General features: G+C 40.4%; 1 protein-coding gene across 1 annotated transcript in view; it reads right to left on the bottom strand.

Moving 5' to 3' along the window:
• The window catches only part of atp1a2a (ATPase Na+/K+ transporting subunit alpha 2a), a 54,485-nt gene that overhangs the window by 6,312 nt on the left and 33,162 nt on the right, over positions 1 to 15,011 (bottom strand). Inside the window, exons 13-19 of the mRNA XM_008303949.1 lie at positions 12,593 to 12,702; positions 11,185 to 11,360; positions 6,664 to 6,800; positions 5,126 to 5,276; positions 4,222 to 4,390; positions 3,273 to 3,427; positions 1,160 to 1,283 (exon numbers count right to left, since the gene is read on the bottom strand). Of these exons, the coding sequence (XP_008302171.1) occupies positions 1,160 to 1,283; positions 3,273 to 3,427; positions 4,222 to 4,390; positions 5,126 to 5,276; positions 6,664 to 6,800; positions 11,185 to 11,360; positions 12,593 to 12,702 (1,022 nt within the window). The remainder of the gene's footprint in view (positions 1 to 1,159; positions 1,284 to 3,272; positions 3,428 to 4,221; positions 4,391 to 5,125; positions 5,277 to 6,663; positions 6,801 to 11,184; positions 11,361 to 12,592; positions 12,703 to 15,011) is intronic.

Genomic DNA, 15,011 nt, shown 5'->3' with positions numbered 1-15,011 from the left:
GCGCTTCTATATTTCTTACAAATAGAACTAAGCCATTTCCAACAATTGTAAGATATTGTAAACCCACAAGCAACAGGGATTCTACTAAATAATGGACAAACTGATCGACTTGCATCCATCAAAAGTGCATTTTTTTGAGCGTTTTGCAGCTCTCGCCAAACGCTGTCCACTTGTTTGTCACTTAATTCTTTTTTGAACAGCACAGGTGATTATATCTTCCTGCCTCTGCCCTCTGCGATGTCGCTTTCTTTGTAAGTAAATAGCTCCAGACAGCTGAGGACTGCAATAATAGCCCGTAGTGAGTTTTAATTTCATGTTGGCAAATTCGTTTTGTCAGAGTGGGCGTAACGTTTTCAGCGTGATGGACGTCTTATTCCGGAGCTTAAGTGTTCACATGTACCGAAACCCTCCACAAGCACTGATAGGGGAAGGATATTAATCATCCTGTTCATTATGTTGTTAAAGCGACACCCTACGCCGGGTCAGAGTTTACGCTGGAAGGATTTTAACACTGCTATTTCTACCACCAGAGGCTGGTCGCGCCTTTTTTCTGGACGCTTTAACTTCTCGTTGCAGCTTGTTGATTTCATCCTACGTTTACACTCAGAGCTGTAATGTCAGTGCAGCGTTTTGTAAACGTGATTTGTTGCGTCCTGCAGAGGTTTCGGCCCGCGAGTGCTCATCTCAGAAGAATTACGGGAGCCGATGTGCTGTTTTTTGGGCACGTTTTTAAACTGTATGTCACCCAATGAGGCCCCTGTCATAGTTTGACCTATTTAACAGCCTATGAAATGGGGCCAGCCTTTGATTCTTCACTATTCCCACACCATATAGAGATAAAAAAGCATGCGCTCGAGTGAGGCTCCGACCGCTGAAACATGTCCAGGATTAAGTAGAAAATAGTTGCACTCTCCGCTCTCAATTTGCTGTAAATGTCACGACAATTAGAGGAAAACTGTGCGACTCTCCGCTCACCTCTGGATCTATTTTCCTTCAGCTGCACCTCGCAAAACATTTACTGAGGCGGCGAGGAATGCCGGAATTTCTGATAAATGTCAATATTTAATGTTCTCGTGCTCGTGTGGGTTTATTATCACTACAACTCCTCCGGCAGCACTAGTTTAAGAGGAGGGAGATTATGAGACACAAGAGGCCAGACCTATCTGTCCGTATGCCATGCTGATGAGGCGTTCATTGACCAGCTTGTCCGTCTTGGGGTTTCTCGGCTGTCGCTTCATGATGTCGCTTTCCGCCGTCTCGTAAGCTAATGAGATGGCAGGAACCTGGAGGGGAAATGGCAGCGGCAGAAACAGGAATGAGCTCACTTTCAGCACCCCGTGCAATAAATGTGCGGGGATTTGTCTTGGTGGCATGGCTACAAAAGGCAGGATGGCAGGGAAGACGAGACGTATCGCTATAAACGCCATCGTTCAATCGCCGAGCGGAGGGAGACAAGACAGAAAAAGGGCAAGGACAGGGTAAAAGGAAAAAAAAAACACGGAAAGAAAAAGACGCAACGACAGTGACAAAGAGAGGGGAGGGAAAGCAGACGAGGGCAGAGAGAGGGATGGCACATTTCAAGACATTCATAAAGTAGGAGGGTAGAAAGGTCCCTGTAATAAAGATTTTATATTGGCTGGTCTTAGCAGGTAAGCAACAGAGCAATATGTGTGACTTAGGGAAGGAAATCTCGGGGACTTATGTGGGATTTGAGGTGGGGACTTGGCGCTGTGTGAAGCTGAGCACATGCTCTGCGGTGTACAAATCCAGTTTGTTTTGGTGTTACGCTCCTCTGACCCACAGCAATGCAGAATGATGATGGTGTGGATACAGTGGGGCTCGGGTCGGTCGCCTTTTTTGTGTTTTTTTTTTTTCTTTTCTTGCACTTCTCAAAGAAAGTGTGATTGTTTTCAGTATCTTAATCCCAGTCTTGAAGCATCCGTAAGTGTGCCACATCCTGCTTTGATAAACATCTTTTGCAGCCATCCCTTTTTCCACATGCTCGCTAAAAATAATCACAGCAGACTCCAAGTGCCAGTTGTCACTGCTAAATCTCAGCAGAGCCCTCGAGCCTGTAGCCAGGAGTTGAACTAAGCTGTTAACAAGCTGTTAACAGCCTCACCAGGAGACGGGGAGGGGGGAAATTTGTAATTTTCACTTGTGTACTACACTATAAAGACTTCCCTGGTACTTTTTTTTTTTTTTTTTTTGTTCCTGAATATTTAGATATTTTTCATTTTGGAGTCCTACTCTTCAAAGCAAACATCCAGCTGCTCGCTCCACCAGCGGTTCTTAAATACATGCAGACGTGTTACTTTGAAGGGTAGGCGCTTTTTTTTTTAATTTTTTTATGCAAAACAAGTGCACAAATTAGGTGCTTTTATACTTCAATCATCTCGTTCTTTAAAAGAGAAATCCTACCAACGCAGAATCTCAGACAGTTAAGTAAATATTTGTCAACAGGAACAATCTGTCCTGCTGCTAAGGAACCAAAGAAGTTCAATTTGGATGTCACCTAAAATAAGCGGCGCCGCTTTATTAACGAGGTGAACAAGCTGCTCCTCTTTATCTTTAACCTGCAGTCACCTACGAGACCATTATAATACATGCACCTCATTACTCGCAGAACTTTTTGCTTTTGGCTCTCCGGCTGTACGAGAACCTGTTTCAGGTTCACACTAATGGCAGAAAGCAGAAGAAATTAAAGTTAAAGTAATGAACACAATCGAACAAGTCCTTCTGAATATATTCATCCTGTGATTCCTTTCTTTTGTAATGATGGATTACGCCCCTCAGGCAAGCGGCGTGCCAGCAACTCTTTTTGTTGCTGCTGGAAAATACAAAGGAGAGACTGGCATCTGAAAATGGCAGCGCTGTGAAATGTAAATCTGTATGTGAGTGTCACCCGCTCTTTGTTCTGCTTGAACAAATGGACGTCGGCAGTGAGCCAAAAAGCGAATTTTTCTGCCACCAACGGGAGGAACAAATTAAACCAAACATTTGTTCTTTTTTTTTTTCTTTTTTCTTTCCTACCTTTGGGCGCTCGTATTTGACACGAGAATTAACACTACATTCCTGAACGTCACCTTTAGCTCGCCTCTAGCTATGCAACATGCCAAAAATTAGCCCCCCCTTTTTTAACGAGAAAAAAAATTAACCAACAATTAGCTGCGCACGTGGTGAGATCTCTACAATAGATAAAGCGGAAGCATTGTGTTGTGTGTTTGGGAGCTGTAAAAACAACAAGTAAGGCTGGCTTGTTGTTTTCTCACCATGTCAGTTCCCAGGTCAATGCAGAGGATGGTGACGGTTCCCAGAGGAAGAGGAACGCTGGCGATGATGAAGAGGAGGAAGGGCGAGATCTCCGGGATGTTGCTGGTTAATGTGTATGCGATGGATTTCTTCAAGTTGTCGAAGATGAGGCGACCTGCGGCGATCAAAGACAGAAAAAAAAACACTTGTAAGCAGAGAATGTGCACATGCTGATGTATTAATATTAATAACATGAACATCAGCATGTGTACGTAGATGCTGCGTGGGTTACTGTTTACATACATTGTTTTTATATAGTGTTTTACGTGGTTCATCAAAGGTCGAGTGCATTTTCCATCGACTCTGACAGCTTCATCAGCATATCCACATTGCAAGCGTGTTTTTTTTCCTCAAACCATATTTGCTACTTAAATTAAATAACAGTCTCTTAAGGCAAGTTAAACAACACGTCTGTCAGAGGAACTCAAGTCTTCATGTGCAAATTGTAGGTCAGAATGGAAGTCTGTCGGTCTCTGAATGCCGACAGCTACAAGTACACAACACTTTTCCTTTAAAAGCCCTGTTAATAGAGACCTCTGAGTGCCAGGCCCGCTTAGTGTTATCTCTCTTTCTTTTTTTCTTTTTTCTTTTTTGGCTAATACCAGTTTTCCCCTTTCAAGTCAACTTAAGTCTTTAGGAAGCCGGGTCTCATATAAGTCATTTGTTGACGTCCTCATTCTGGTGACTTATGTGTGATTCTCGTGAGGAGTCTTACAGCTTTTGTTAAACACCGTGTGAAATCAACCAGAATTATACATAAAATGTTCATTCTTGTCGTCTCCAGAGCTTTTCTGATAGGTTTTTTTTCAATCCTTTGTTACTGGCACACTTTTTTTTTGTTGTTGCTGTTGTCCCCTCCCTTCTTTTTGTTTCCTTTTTTTACCATCACATCATTTTCACTACACTCACCCTCCTCCACTCCAGTGACGATGGAGGCAAAGTTGTCGTCCAACAGGATCATGTCAGCCGCCTGCTTGGACACATCGGAGCCGGCTATCCCCATGGCAACGCCGATGTCGGCTTTCTTCAGCGCCGGAGAGTCATTGACGCCGTCGCCCGTCACTGCCACGATCGCCCCCTTGTACCCGCAAGGACCGGAGAACCGGAGAACAAAAAGTGTCAAGAGGAGAAAGATAAGTGCCATGATTTAAGCTTTTTTTTTTTTTTTTTTTTTCCCTCCTCCTCTCCCGCTTCCCTCTCTCTTTTTTCCCCTCCCCTTCTGTCTTAATAATGTCTTTTCAAAGCAGCTCTGGGGAGATTAAATGAAAAATGGAATTGAGTTGCAATCATTCAGTCGCACGGAGTGAGAGTGAGTGAGTCGGGGTGAATTGTAGCATGACCTCAATATATGGGAACGTGTGCGGGTGCATACACACATTTAATTTCTACCTCTTGCACATAAGAACTGAGCGTCTTCTCAAGGAGTGCATATGTTGAGCCTGATATGTGGGTTTAAAATGCAGTTAATCGTATATCACACAGATGCACACCGGTATTGAAGGACACGCAAAACTCCTGGATTCGACCATTCAGCTATCTGCGCCAACAAAAAGCTCAGGTAGAGTCGCACAAGCACACACACACACACACACACCGACGCTGCATTCAGCATTAAATGGCACGGATAGACACAACACTCACATTTACACAACTTGTATTCAACCATACATTCGACACACTCGAGCATTCAACCAGACTTTATCACAAACAAGCAAATGTTTGTATCCAGCCACAAACACACACACACACACACACACACACTTCAATTCAGCCCTTAGAAAGGCCCACATTTACACAAACACAAGCTTCTGACCTGTCTCTGGCAGCCCTCCACAATGATGAGCTTCTGCTGAGGAGAGGTGCGAGCAAACACGATCTCAGTGTGGTTCCTCAGCAGGTCGTCCAGGTACTCGGCGCTCATGTCCTTCAGGTCCGAGCCGTGCACCACGCAGGCCTTGGCGTCCCTGGAAAACAACACACAGATGTACATGCACAAGGAATCGGTGAAAGGAGGCGATGACATTTTCTGGCTTTCCCTTCAAATTTGTGTTTTCTTACCGAATCCAACAACAGAAAACATATTCTGTCAAACTCAATGTCTAGAAGAGTTTGACATGTTGAGAAATACCTCCAACGTTAACAAAATCACCCTGATAGCGTCTCTAAAGCTTGTTTATTAATGTGTTATATTTCTTTTATTTGATTTGCACAAAAACCAAAGTATAAAAGCGATAATTAGTTAATTTACAGGGATTTATATGCCAGACTGTTTTGAGGCAGAACAATCTGATCACCTGGTATTTCTCGATCAAGTGTCTGCTTTTAAATGTTGTTCTGATTTTCCATATTGTGAGTTTACGATCTACTCTGTTTACACAACATGACCTGCAGGAATCTCTCTTCTACAACTCATGAGGTTTGTTTCTTTTTGATCTGAACTAAATGAGTTTTTCCCGAAAACATCAAAGGTCTTTAGAGGTGCTGCTACAGAAATGGCATCTTTGAACACCCAATTTCAAACAATTTACCGTAATTTTACAGATTCTGTTTTGTTAAATTATGGACAACAACTGGTAAATACATAGAATAAAGTATTAATTTCCACATTAACCTTAAATCAAACAGACTGTAAATAATGTTGATGTCAAAAATCTGTATTTTTTTATAAATAGTATGTTCTTCTTTTCTGATATTTGGTTGTAAAATTAGATTATTTTTACTGTATTTAGCAAAAATACTGTTTTTATATAGATATATGCCATTATTTGAAAGAAAAGCTGTGTAAATTAAGAACTGAAAAATGTTTTTTAAACTGGCTTTCAAGAAGATTTTGCCTGTTTTGTTAAGTTATAGACAATAAATAGTAAAATCACAGAAAAATATATATATTACCATGTTGACTGTCGGGGAAAAGGGCCCAAAATCTGTATTCTTATAAACAGTCATTTGCTCACTTAAATGTGTAACCGTACAATTACACTGTTTTGCTGCTGTTTAAATCAGCAAAACTATCATTATTTCACAATTTTTTGCTGTAATTTAAACCATTTTCACATTTTTTGAATTCTAAAGTATTTCACGGTTTTTAATTTATTTTTTGCAATCTTGCGGTCAGATTTTTTAAGCATTTAAAAGAATTTCTTTAATTACAGTGTAGGCAGATATTGTCTTCATACTAAGCTTATGACAGCAGCACCCATCTTGTAACTCTTGATTAGACACATCAGCTGCCCCTTTAGACGCATGCACACATCGTGCAGCGCCACCGCCGACACACTCAAACACTCTCACCATCACACGAAAAATCCCTTTTGGACGCTTGAGCGCGCACACCTCCCCCGACACACACACCTGGGGTTAACTTGGCTCAGAGGGATGTTCAGTCTCTCAGCGATGTCCTCCACCGTCTCGTTGCCCTCAGAGATGATGCCCACACCTTTGGCGATGGCCTTGGCTGTGATTGGGTGGTCCCCAGTCACCATGATCACCTGACCGCAGGCAGAAGGTTCCCATAAATCAGAAAAGCTTTTTCACATTAAACCTTGTTGTATCTCATCCGTGTGTCGTGTGTCACAGCGTGTTGGGCTCCAGCAAAATCATAAGTCATCTGAATGGCTTGTGTAGTTACACTGGAAGACAATGGTGCTATTAGGGGTTAAGGGTTAAAATCTGACAGTAAAACCCAAAGACAAATCTTGGTGGGTGAGTTCCGATTGACAAATAGTGTGCGACTGAAAACGAGAGCAGCATTTGGACACTGTACTGGCTGGTAGTGATGTACAAAAGAGGATTTTTTTTAATATCCTCACCCAACCAAGCTGATACGAGCAATCCCTCCATAAAAATATGCATTGAACAACCACAACTGTGACATTTCTAACTCTATAATTTAATTTTTCCAGTTATCTTCCCCTTTCTCCCTCCAACAATTGTCCTTTTATAGCTGTTGCTAAAAGTAAATACAGCAGACTGAGTTTATTCAGGCACCGTTTCTCACAATACACGACAATATATCGGTCACTTCAAGTTACCCGACTTCAGATTATGATGCTCTAAATGTATAGTAGCAGCATTTTTCTGCTCTCCATTCAGAGTTTAGGCTACAGCAAACATCTATAGTACAGTCTGCACCTTTACAGTTTGGTAATGCAGGTTGACAGCCAGGGCGCCGTGCACTCCCCGGTGTGCATCTGAGAGGCAGAGTGAGTCACAGGAAGGTGGAAGGCGGACTAATGATTACAGCCTATTGCACGCAATGCTTCTGTAAGTTATTTATAACTTCATCAGAACTTTTGTTTGTCCCTTGTTTTTTAAATCAACCTGCCTGAACCCCTCTGAAGCTCACCCAATCCCACCCGACTCGTGGGACTTTTTGGGGGGTTTGTGTCAAACCCGTGCAAAACCGCCCATCACTGCTTCCCAAAATAATCATCCTGACACCTGCAATGAGTATAATGAGAATATACGACAAGTTTCAGGGCAGCACGTGTAATTTCCTTGAATGTTTTCTCCTTTTATTGCTTTTCAACATTGAATCATGGTCAATTCTGTTTTTGGCTTTTCTCACAAGAATTTACAAAAGAACTTCTTTTATGTCATGAAAACAAATTTCTAGAGAATAGCCTATAATATTATAAATATAAAATGTAAAACAAGTGATTGCATAAGTATTCACCGCCTCAAACGCGACTCATGTAATGTGAGACAGGTGCTGCCAGCTGGTGCCAGAGGTCACACAATTAGTGAAATGATGATCATCTGAGTGCAGTCTAACTGTCTCAAGTGATTGTAGTGTAAAGACACCTGCATCTGGAAGGTCTACTCACTGGTGAATAAGTACTCCAGACTATAACTAGACCATGAAGACAAAAGAACACTCTGAGCAATTATGAGACAAGGCTATTGAAGGCATAAGTCTGCGGATGGATACGAGATCTACGTTACTGAATATCCCTCAGAGTACAGTTAAATCCATCATTAAGAAATGGAAGGGATATGGCACACATGTGAATCTGTCCAAAGCAGGTCGTCCTCAAACACTTAATGAATGGAGGCTAGTGAGGGACGCCTGTGACTCATCTCATGGAGTTACAAGCTTCAGTGGCTGAGATTGTGCAAACAACAACTGCAGGCTGTTCTTCACCAGTCAAAGCTTTAGAGGGGAAAGAGAAAGACCCTGTTAAATAAATCTCAACTAGAGTTCACCAGAAGGCATGTGGGAGGCTGAAGTCAACTGGAAAAAAGTTTTTGGATTTGATGAGACCAAACTAGAGCTTTTTAGCCATCAGACCAGACGGCATGTTTGCCAGACATAAAGCTGCACGTCATCCCAAACACACCATCCCCCCCCACTGTGAAGCATGGTGGTGGCAGCATCATGACGTGGGCATGCTTCTCAGCAGCAGGGAAGGTTTGTAAAGGCAGCAAAGTATAGAGAAATCCTGGAGGACAACCTGATGCAGTCTGCAAGAGAAGTGCGACTTGGGAGGTTTGTTCTCCAACAAGACAATGACCTAAAACATAGAGTCAAAGACTGAAACAGTTTAAAGACAACAAGCTGAATGTTCTGGAGTGGCCCAGACTTCAATCCAACTGAGAATTTGTGGGTGGACTTGAAAGGGCTGTTTCCTCAAGATCCCCGTGTTACCTGACAGCTCTTGAGTACTTTTGCAAAAAAAAAAAAAAAGGGAATAGCATAAAATTGCAGTGTCCAGATGTGTGAGGCTGATTGAGACCCATCTACACAGAATCAACACTATAACTTCAGCCAAAGATGAATCTACTCAACTGGGTGAATACTTAGGCAATCACTTATTTTACATCATATATTTTTAATTATTTGACATTGTTTTGTAGAAATCTGATTTTGCTTTAACATGAAAAAGTTGTTTTTGTCCATTCATGTCAAAAAAAGCTAAATTATATCGTTGATTTCATCTTGAAAAGCAATGAAAGGGAAAAACTTTTAGGAAGGTGAATGCTTCTTATCGGCACTTTAGCGTTTACAATAATCAGTTATTAGTTTTGTAATCTTTCACTAAAAGCTAACTGACTTCACGTTAAAGCTCGCCTTTCATCTCATCACAGAGAACATATTGTGTAATGGATATTATTATTTTCAATTTCTCCAAGGTCACACCGTCACCAAAGCCTCAGAAACCTGCTCAGAAACTGCTGAATGCATCTTTTTTGTGTGTGTTCAAAAATAAAGTACTAAACCTAATACGCTTAAGGAGGTTGTTTGCATATGAGTAGTAATTAATAAAACACGTCTATAATTCTACTATATAGACAGTCATACAGGAACAAAGAGCCTACAGTTCAGATTTACAACCGTATCTCCGTAAAGCTCTTTTTTATTTAATCTTATTTTATCTTTTCTTATCTGGTGCACAGCCTCTGAACTTTTTATATGAAGAATAACAACAATATGGAGTGCCTTCTTGAAAATCCCCATCACCACTATAATCTCCAGCAGAACACACACACGAGCTGAATGGAAGCACATTAAAGATCAAGCAGCAGATGATTGCACACTACGCTGCACACCATATTGAAATTTTAACATCTAGTAAAAAATAATGAAAGCAACAGAGCCTTGAGTTTGGGTCTCGTCCTGAGTTCATCTGTGAGAACACACACAAGATTTTATACACCAAAACACTCCACGCAACAGCTATGAGGCGAGTTTAGACCGTACTGCAGAACTTTTCTGACCATGTTTGCCTCGCTAAGTTGGACTGTTTATTATAAATACTGCAGAAAAGAGCTATTTTAAATACTCCGAGCAGCACACAATACCAGCATATGTTTTTTCCTATAATGTAATTTCCTGTGTGCATCACGGGTCACGTCAGCAATGTAATTATACAAATATAATCTGTGGGTCCAAAGCGAATTGATGAACAGCATAAATAAACCCCCAGCTATAACTTAAATGCACAATGTTTCAGACATAGTTAATATCCCAGTGTGTCAGTCAAAACAGTGCCGATATAAGTGAAACTCTCAGAAAGTGTTTTAACATTTTATCAGACATGCCATCAGCTTTTAAACACACATCTCCACTAACTTCTGCCTCTAGTTTGGTTTTTTTTTAAGCCAATTACAGCGTGTCTCTCCAAAACTCCATTTCTCAAGGGAAGCAGGGTAACTAGTGTACCTGAAATTAAATGCGTAAAATCTCTTTCCCATATTTGTTGTCATTCCCCTAAATTAGAACGCATCATTCCGCTCATTATCCATTTTCGTCTCTGCTGGAAGTTGTTTAACCTTCCTGCGGCCTTGCTTGTTACTTGTCTGACAAAAACATCTGCTCTGTGTGTATTTGCGGTTGATTAACATATAATAAACATTTGCGATGAATCTCCTGAATCTGCAAGTGGATCCTTTTTACAATTTTGCCATCAGAAGATTTTGAGTTCATGCCTTTGTTATGCTTTCCTTTTTATCAAATCAAAAATTAAAATTTGTGATTTAACCTGAATAAAAACTAAATCTGAATTATTTTCCCAACTGACAACTATAATCCAACTAAAGTTCTTCTTCTACATGAAAAGTCTGACCCGGTTGAGCTGAGCTAAAGCGCTGAGCAAACACTGAAACTGATGGTAATGCTAACGTTATTTCAGCTTTTCTTTTCCTATCTGGGAGCGATTATGCCAAATATGCTTTTCAGCTTCATTTATCCGTCGGTCATCGTCTATCACGGCCCCTCGGAGGTGATCAGTTGTCATTTGGAATTAAATTTTGCAATTTAAAAAGACATTGGACATGCAAATCCCCCCTCTCTAAAAAAGCTCGATAAATGAAGCCCCAGGAAACGGCTTTTCAGGAAACTACAGTGAAGGTTGAATCTGTGGAACCAATTACCTTGATGCCAGCAGAGCGGCATTTACCCACTGCGTCAGGCACAGCAGCACGCGGCGGATCAATCATGGAGATGAGGCCCAGGAAGCAGAGCTGCTCGGTGGGGAAGTTCGTGTCGTCGCCGTCGAAGGTGAATCCTCGGGGGAACTGGGATGAAGACAGATTCAAGTGGCAGAAGCCTGTGAGAGGAGAGGAATCATTGAGGTGATTGTTCATAACTGACTGAAAGGCATTTCAAAGAATATTGCAGATATTGGAAAAAGAGCTCTTGATGTTTTCCTGCTTTGACATCAACTGACAGTTTCTCTGGAACAGGAAAGAGAGGACACATTCTTCATGACCCCGAGGAGGTCCAAAACATCCCAATAACGTTCCTGCTGCTGCTGCCGCCGCCGTGGATTCTGAAGTCGCTATTTACAGTAAAACACTACAAAGGAATGAATATGAAAGATGCATGAAGGCTTTTTGAAAAGCCACCTTCAGAAAAGGCATTGCCCTCTGGATGCAACCATCCTTTACCTCTCAGCGTGCATACAAATCACTTTTAATTTGAGAGGTAGATTTACAGGTTGCAGGTTTGAATTACAAATCGAATCAGTCACATTTATTAATTCATGATCCTCTCAGATACGTATCTCTTGAATCCCTACAGAGCAAAAAAACAAAATAAAACGTGTCTGATGAAAAACTCAGGCTCAGTCTAAAAGTAGAAAAAGCTTTTCCTTTTTTTTTTTTTTTGTCATGAAACACCCGACCCGTCATCATCATCACCCAAGGCATTACTGAGACTTAATAATTCACATGATTTCACTCCAAAAACGGCACCATTCCACATTCCACTGTTGTGACACCGACTCTTACAAAATGATGATAGCTCATAATTATTACCTATGGCACTTTTTAAAAGATGCCAGGTACGTTTTTTTTTTTTTTTTTCCCCCTCGGTTGTCAAAATGATGACATTTAAAGAGTCAGGATGCAGAACACTTTAGAGATACTGAAAGTTGAACTTCAATTATTATTATTTTTTACCCAAAATATGTCTATAGCATTTTACAACAGCACATGTTACTTCATTACATTATGTGCTGAATTTAACCATAATTAAATTACAACGTCTGCTGATAAATCCACAAGGGAAAACCCATATTTCTAATAGTTTTGGAACAATGGTAATTATAGCTTTGGATCCATGTCAGCTGCAATTCTGTGCAAAACTGCAGTGCCAAACTCTTCCCTCTTTTTCTTTTTTTTTTTCAGTGACAGTGTTGCAGTGACAGCATTCTACTCTTTAATGGGCACATTTGAGTAAACTACCCCGTTTGCCAAGGAGAGTATAAAAAGTAAGTGCTGTGTCCAACTGCCTCTCCTCTCCACCTATTCCCAAACAGACCGGTGGCAGCAAACGTACCGAGCACTCTTTCTCCCAGTCCGCCCAGCTCCATGTAGGCATTTTGGAAAGCGTCTCTCCAGCTTTCATCGAGTGGGTGCTCCTGGCCATGGATCATAATGGTGCTGCACCTGTAAAGCATTTAATAGTACATTTAGCTCGACTGAATGCTTAAAATAATAACTCGGTCTGTACCGCAATTGTGCTACACAAAGAGGATAAAATATGACCTCCTTCTGAATGGACGGCTTTTCCACAATCACACCTCCCGTGCTGTTCGTGTGCATAAAGAAAAATCATTTAAAGGAGCTCCATGAAAAGAGCAAAACCAGAAATGTGTTAATCTGTCTCTCCATAGTTCCCCAATTTGTCCGTGACCAGCACATCCGACAAAAATTCCGTCCCCATATGTCCATTAAATTTTTCTCAGTAATGTATTTAGTTTGTTGACAACATATCACAAATATATTTCAGATTAACACATTTTTTGACATTTATTTTATTGCTTTACTGTTGCTACTTTGCAACCAGCCAATCATATCAGACATTGGGGGACTCATACCCCTGGTAACCCTAAAAAAAAAACCCTAACCCTGGTCACATCTAAACCCAAATCACACAATTCTCCTGAACCTAACAGAGTAATTTTGGTGCCTACAATTAACCAAGCAGCTAACAAGTAGTTACCACAGTGAAAATGTCAACAGAAGTGTGATTTTTTTTAAAAAACCGTATCAAACAATGAGTGAAAATCAAAACTAGTCGAAGAATAATGGCCCAATACAGGACAGGAACCCTGGTCTCCTGGGTGAAAGTCCTGCTGCTGACTTTTTCAACCAACCTTGTACGTCTTTACATGAGGTTTGTAGCTCCTTTAAACTGTAAGCTTTTTCTTTACCAAGTCACAGTCTTACATTTCTTTCAAAACATTAATGAGAATGCAATTTAGTGAAAATGCAATTCTGAGCAGACAGGGTTGCTTCGGCGTTTGGTTTATTGGTTCCAACCACAGATGAAAATCTTTAAAAATGTCTTACAATTTTTTTAATATGTTATTTTGCCAACCTCCGTCTCCAAGAAATTACGTTTTTGTTCAACTAAACTGCAGCACCGAAAACATTTTGAAGAAAAAATAATTGTGATCTGATTACCTAAATACAGAAGCTGTCAGTAATGCCCACACAAATGTCTCTTTTCTCCCAAAACGTGTAACCTTCAGTTGAATATCCACTTATAGTGACAGCAGCATCATTACAACATTTTTTTGTTTATGTTAGCAGCATTTGGGCAAAGTTGGTAAAAGACTGTGGTTGGATGAAACCTAAAGCACACTTATTTCACCTCTTTACCCTCAACATAACATGTTTAAAGCTCATTGATTAAATCACTAAAAACTCTCTATAACTTTCTGTTGCAGGAACTTGAAGGCCGTAGAAACTCTCTCACTGCAGTTCGAGCACCTCTGACCAGCTCTAAACAAACTGTGCAGGACTTGACACTGACTCATTAAAGTCACAGAGGACATCAAGCGTCATTTTTTTTTCATGCAGTAATCTTCTCCTCTCTTGCATCACCATCAGCAATGCAAAATTTACCACAAAGCCAAACAAAATACAATTGTCTGCATGTACAAGAATCTGTGCGATATCAGTACGTTTCTACTTACAGACAAATCTGTGAAATATAAATAAAGTTGGTGCGATATTAGCATTTCTCTGTCGGTATTTCTACTCGTGACTGAATCTGTGCAATATGTGCAATGTTGTTATTTTTCACATCCAGAGGAATGAACAACCTGAATATCCACATATGGAAGAACCAGTGCTGGTGCAGATTTTAGGTTTGACATTTGACACTGACATTTCTCAAATGTCTGCACCGTCCCCTTTGCTGCTGCAACACGGCAAATGTTTACACTGTGGGACTGAAAAAGGTTCATCGTGTCATTTAACTTTGTTTCATATCGTATCGTTTGGTGTCGTTTCATTTTGTTCCGTTTTGTTTAAATTTTGTTTGTATCATTTTGTATCGTATCATATCGTATAGTTTGGTATCATTTCATTTCATTCCATTTTGTTTTGTTTGTATCATATTATATCATTTTGTATCGTATTGTTTCATTTCATTTCATTTTGTTTAAATTTTGTTTGTGTCATATTGTATCATTTTGTATTGTATCGTATCGTATAGTTTGGTATCGTTTCATTTCATTCCATTTTGTTTTGTTTCAGTTCATATCATATCGTATCATATTGTTTAATTTCATGCCATTTTGTTTAATTTTGGTTTGTATCATGTCGTATCATTTCGTATCATATCGTATTGAAGCATAACAAACACTCCGCTTTACTGTTTCCTTCATGTTCATAAAACCGGAGTTACATCCAGTAACTACAATTTGTTGTTGTATTGACTCACTCAAAGTTAACGTTGCAATCAA

This window comes from Stegastes partitus, unplaced genomic scaffold (assembly GCF_000690725.1).
Source record: "Stegastes partitus isolate 25-593 unplaced genomic scaffold, Stegastes_partitus-1.0.2 Scaffold2102, whole genome shotgun sequence".
Classification (NCBI taxonomy): domain Eukaryota; kingdom Metazoa; phylum Chordata; class Actinopteri; family Pomacentridae; genus Stegastes; species Stegastes partitus.
This window is presented reverse-complemented; position numbering and strand designations above follow the sequence as displayed.